The sequence below is a fragment of the Mixophyes fleayi genome, chromosome 3 (genome assembly GCF_038048845.1).
Source record: "Mixophyes fleayi isolate aMixFle1 chromosome 3, aMixFle1.hap1, whole genome shotgun sequence".
Classification (NCBI taxonomy): domain Eukaryota; kingdom Metazoa; phylum Chordata; class Amphibia; order Anura; family Limnodynastidae; genus Mixophyes; species Mixophyes fleayi.
In genome coordinates, this window is record NC_134404.1 from 44,543,268 (window position 1) to 44,548,955 (window position 5,688).

At 42.3% G+C, this 5,688-nt stretch overlaps 1 protein-coding gene across 1 annotated transcript; it reads right to left on the reverse strand.

The window, feature by feature from the left end:
- Positions 1-1,646: 1,646 nt before the first annotated feature.
- Positions 1,647-5,215, reverse strand: LRATD1 (LRAT domain containing 1). Its single transcript, XM_075201414.1, has 2 exons — positions 4,994-5,215; positions 1,647-2,873 (listed from the first exon to the last, which is right to left on the reverse strand). The coding sequence occupies exon 2, from the start codon at positions 2,832-2,834 to the stop codon at positions 2,013-2,015; it is 822 nt and encodes a 273-aa protein (XP_075057515.1). The 5' UTR covers positions 2,835-2,873; positions 4,994-5,215; the 3' UTR covers positions 1,647-2,012.
- Positions 5,216-5,688: the final 473 nt, after the last annotated feature.

Here is a 5,688-nt window from a genome sequence, read left to right on the forward strand (position 1 = left end):
ACACCACAATACTGTGCTCCAAGGACTCCTTTAGATGGCAACGTACTCAAGGTCACAGGAAGCTGGCACTAAGTACCACGCTTTCGCCTTCAGGGTATTTCCAAGAGAGAAATCAGGTTTCTTTGTTCAGCATCTCCTTTCACACAATGCATATGACTCTGTAGTAACTGCCGCAGGGTACGCTGCCAAAGTCGTAATTTGGGGCTTTATTGCCATGCAAGTGAAATGTATTTTTAAAGGAAAATTGCAGTGCTTCCTTGCTATTATGTCAGCTAACAACACTGGCATGGTAGTGCAGGTGGCGATATAGAGAGGGTGATTTAGGGAATACAGTATCAAGGTAGAGGGTCTTATCTCCTGGTAAATGGTACAATTTGGCTACATTAGACTGCTGACAGCTGATTGGTTACACATCACAAGAGCATTACCTTTTCAAAATGGTATTAGATGAGACCCATAGTTGTTAATATGTTGAGAAAACTGTAATTCCAAGAAAATAAATGCTTAGGTTTTCAAACTGTTTCTCGTTGTGTAGTTTTTTTTAATAACCTGGAATCGTACACAGTATAGAGGAAGATAAAAATGGGACTGATTATTCTAAAACACTACTCCACTTATTCTAACCTAGTAAATTGCAGTATTTCAGTGCATTCCATTTTTCATGACACTTGAACAAATAAATCTTCATGTTTTGATCATAATGCTTTTAATTTAAAACAGATATGATAGATCCATATTGATTTGCATGCATATTGCATTTATGGCGTATGATACACTTGTTTTTTTTAACTTCTGAGCATGCACCAGTTTCGGAACTAGTTTTTTACCTTCTTGTGCAGAAGTACAAAAAGCGTATTATATGAAAACGCAATTTGCGTACAAATCAACATGACCCCCAAAGTGTTCAATTAAAAGATAAGTCTGCTCACATAGATAAAAGTCCCTGGGTTGAGACAGATCCTCCAGGACATATGGTAGCACCTACACAGTCTGTTGAGAAGGCATTGCTAGTTCTGGACTCTAACCAGAGTTCGGAATAGCGAATCATAACACAGAGTACCTGAATTAGAAACAGTGTCAGCAGGTGACAAACAGGATCCCCGAAAGCCCATGGGCACTGGTACTTTTCCAATGTACAAGTTAATTTCTGTCTCCTACTGCTGGTTAGCTACACTGTGTAGCAGATATCTAACATAAACTTTATCTGAAGATTCTTACTCTTTAGAAGGGAATTGTATGCAACAATCTGTTGTTCTCCCTTGGATCATCCGTCCAACATGATTTGATTTGAAACGACCAGAGCCAAAGGATTTTCACACTAGTCATCTCAAATCTAACAGGGTATATTTATCTAATGGCGAAAAATTGTCAGGTTCTTTTATTTACAAATTAGACTCTCTTGGGACTACTATGCTTATTTTGTTAAACAAATAGTCTAGTAAGCTTCTTTAGAATGTAAAACAAAAAAGTTAAAATTCTTACGTTTTTATATATATATATGTAGATATTTTGTTGTACTCCGCATGTGTTGTGGCAGCAGAAACACACAACAAAGAGTTAAAATGATCTGTTATTCATCCACAACTCAACAAATGAAAACAGATTGATTGGATATGACAGGAAACAGTAAAGAGCGACACTATATATGCAAATAGATAAATTCAATTTATTGGCCTCTGGTTAAACAGTCATGGAGTAAAGCCATGAAAATAAAAAATTTCAATTTGAAATTTTATTTAGCATGTTGCTAAATGCTTAATAAGACATCAACACTACAGCCAACATACTCAAGAGTTGTTGTTGCTTTTTTTAGTTTTTAAATACGTGGTGATACCCATGTTGTAAAAGCCAAAAAACAAACGGTGGCTATGGTGTAATGCTGGTTTTTAGAAATGCTGACATGATCCTTACAAAGGTGTCCAAAAAGGTGCAGCCTGATTCGGCAAGTCTTGGAATGGAACCAACATCCCAGTCCTCATCACTTTCTCTCCACCATGGAGAAGTCCGTGTCCTTACTCCTTGTTCTCCATCATGGAGAGTTCCTTGATGACCCTTAGTTTTCCACTAGCGTCCAAATTGCGTTTCTCCCGTATAAGCTCCTCCAAGCTGTGAAACCTCATAGTGTGAATGTGGTTTTCTTCCAGGTGGAGCTTCAAAAAGTATTGGAGATTGTCCGATTGGACCTCCCCACCAGCTTTAAACTCCCTGTTGCCAAACCTGCACCAGGCTGCGAAGCTCTCAGAGTTAGTCCAGCAGATCTCGTCGCTTCTTAAGCCAAGGTGTCCACATGCGTTTTGAAGGACCAGCTCGGCAGTTAGGGGCCTATATCGATACCAACTACTAACCACCCTGCCCATACAGCTTCCACCTACATCGAAAACATTGTCTTTGCGGATCTCCCCACGGTGCAAATGAATGATCTGGCCCTGCCCAACATAAACTGCCCAGTGAGGGGATGGGGGAGGAGTGTGGTCTGCAGAGGGGCAGATAAAGAGCAGTTCCAGGAGATCTCCTGGCTTGCAGAAGGTCAACAAGCCTTGCATAGGGTAGACACTGAGGTCCTGGCTGCCCCTGAGCTTGGAAAAGATGCATTCCTGGCAACTAAATGCTGAGAACTCAATCTCATTGAGTAGAATATGACCCTCACTCTCGCTGGGACTGGCGTCCCTCACAGTGTACCGCTCAGACTGTCCTCTATCGTCCAGGTCCTCCTCCTCATCAGAGAAAAAGTATGCCACCCCAACTCGCAGCTCGTCCTTTTCTATCCCAGATGGGTCCCCTGTCGGCAGCTCATTGTAATTGAGGTGAGTGATGCGATCCAGTTGATTTCCCATCAATGACAGGGCAAGGCAATGTCAGGGGGAACGCCAGTTCTGCAAGGAAAGCGAGAACCTCATTAATGCATGATTTGAACTGCAGATCTTTACCACCAGAGGGGAGTGTGGAGGTGAAGAAGTTAATCAGGCACTTAGGACAGTGGTCAGAATGGATCACAATATTTAGCTAGTAAAGTTAGTGCTAAAACAATGACTAAACTTTAGCATCAGCCCCTAATCTCTCATATGCTATTGAAGTAATCAAAGTTGCAGAAGCTCAGGGAGGCCAGGTGCAGTCCCAGACATCTTACTGCCCGAGGCAAACAGTGAAATCATCTTTCCTTTATCCAAATAAAATGTGCTTAGCCAAAGAACATAAAAAGGTTCTTACTAACATGCCTCACATTCAAATATTAACATGCTAAATTAGACCAGGTACAGGATTCCATCATTACATGCAATAAAATAATATTTAGCTCCATTCAATTCCAATATTAACTCAAATTAACTGCATGTCAGCTTTCTGTGCTTGTATTAGGCAGCATAGCACAGTTATTGCTGATTTAACAGACATTCCATATAATCATCATAAAGACATTCTACCTGCATTATATTCATTATATGCATATATTCCGGTGTAATATATAAAAGACACTGACAGCACAAACTATATAAGCTAATCAAAATAAAAAATATTCCATAACATACATGTGCAAATACATACATTTCTAGGATAAAGCCCAGCATGTGTTCAACAATGCAACACGGAATGCAATGTGCCTGATCTTCCAATGCAGTTATTTACCTTTCCCTAAAATATTATTTGTTGGGTATTAACCGATAAGCAGCCAAGTGAGGGCAGCATCAGAGTGGCAGAACACACAGCTAAATACCTTTGTTTAGCACTGTGAAATGTGTACATTGTGTAGAGAATTATAAAAGAAAATGCAATTACTAATAAAATAGGGTGTTAGGATCAAGGCAAACAGTAGGGATGAAACATGTTTCATGTAACACAATACATACAATATATATGTTGTGCTACATACACAGATGACTGAGCACTGTGCCAGCATGGCAAATACAGTTGGAATAAGGGGCACTGCTAGATTCTGAGCTGGTATGAAATAATGAATTCATATGCGTAGATCACCTTTTCTTGAATACCAGCAGTGCAAAATAAACACTGTAGATGAATATCAGGCCAGATACAGGATTGTAAATGACAAAAGTAATGCAATGATTATTTACAGCTGCTGTAGTCCCAGTGACAGCGGTGGAACACAACAGTGTCTATGGGAATCATATGAGTCCATTTTAGCACATCTGTCAGGAGGAAAAAAAACACACATATGTCACCACTGCACAGCAATGTGTGTGACATGAATGGTGGCTTGTGTTACACTGACACACATAGTTATATTATTACTAGGTGTGCATAGGATGCAAGGGGTTAAGTCAAACTGTGTCCTAATATCTGTATAGCACAGACATAACATAGGTTCAGAGGGAGACTGTGCTCTATGAGGAGGGTGTGTAACCCCTAAAGTTGGCCACTATATGGGGTCTCTCGGACAGAAGTCGGACTGTGCTCAGCTGCTGGACCTGGCATAGGAGAAGGGAGGGCTGCACTGGGTGCTTGTCCTTCACAAGGCACTTGCATCTGACTTTGTTGCCCTCCCCCCTGTAATCTACCTAGCTACAAGAGGAAGCTGGTCCCCCAGGGACACTGCACCCTCATTACTGATTACACCAACTTTCCTAATAGCTGTAGAGAGGGCACAGCAGTATACAACCTAGTGACGACCCAAGGTTTATAATACATCACAAAGCATTCACAGAGTTCAGTTCTGCACACACTTCCAGAGCTGCCTTTTATCAGGAAGGCCACTGACACCTAGTATAATTCTGCATGCATCCCTTACAGTCAGTAACACAATTCACAAACCATATGCAAAATGAAAAGGGATAGGGCACTAGGCTCTGTCCCATATGACATATCAGACCGGTCTTCTGTTCGATCCTTTGCCCAGTACCCAGCAGTTATTACCAACACTCTCCAAAAATCGATTCCTGGAACGAATGCATCCCCATTGCCACCACCTCCATAGAGCACAGTGCTACAAATCTTAACTTATACAGGGATCTCAATGCATAAGGAAGAAATGCAATCTTACCCTTGTGGATAAACCAGCAGTGGTGGAAATAAAAAAACTCCTACAGATTCCTTCTTCTCGCCATGGGGGCTCCTTCTGCAGCAGAGGTGTAGGGATTAGACCCCCCTGGCCACTGCTCCGCCAGCTCCCTCCCTAACTTGCTCTCCCGCAGCTGAGCTTCACCTGCGACAAGAGGCAGCTACTGGGCTCGCAGCCCGTGTGAGGGCAACTACAATGGGCTATGACTTTTCAGTGTACGCCCCACTCGCCTCTCATTGGCTGCCAAGTCCAGGAGGGTGTTGTGTAGCGAGTCAGAACAATGACCCTACTTCTCAGCTGTCAATCAGAGAGGGAGAGTGGGGGCGGGCGACTTGTAAATCTCCCCTCCTCGCTTTGATCTGTAGTTTGTCATGGGCAGCGCAGCTAGGGATTAGTGACAAACTCATTCATTTGAGGCTGGCTGCTTCCCTGCTGCACCTAGCAGTTGTTAGCTGCTATTTCTCACAGCCTCAGGACCTGGCTGTTAACTCTCTGCAGACCTTGTCAAGGCAGGCTGCAGACTGTATGAGATGCTTATCAATGTCACAACCAGGTATTAAGTGATAACAGTAGCAGCCACCCACATTCTTTTGCACTTTTTGCAGTTTTGTTCTCACGGATAAGACATAGTGCCACTAGGAAGCAGATATGCCGTTTTATATTTACTGCAACAGGAT

What these genes read in the sequence shown, in the direction of transcription:
- LRATD1 (XM_075201414.1), bottom strand. Translation starts at nt 2,834, where the DNA reads ATGGGAAATCAACTGGATCGCATCACTCACCTCAATTACAATGAGCTG.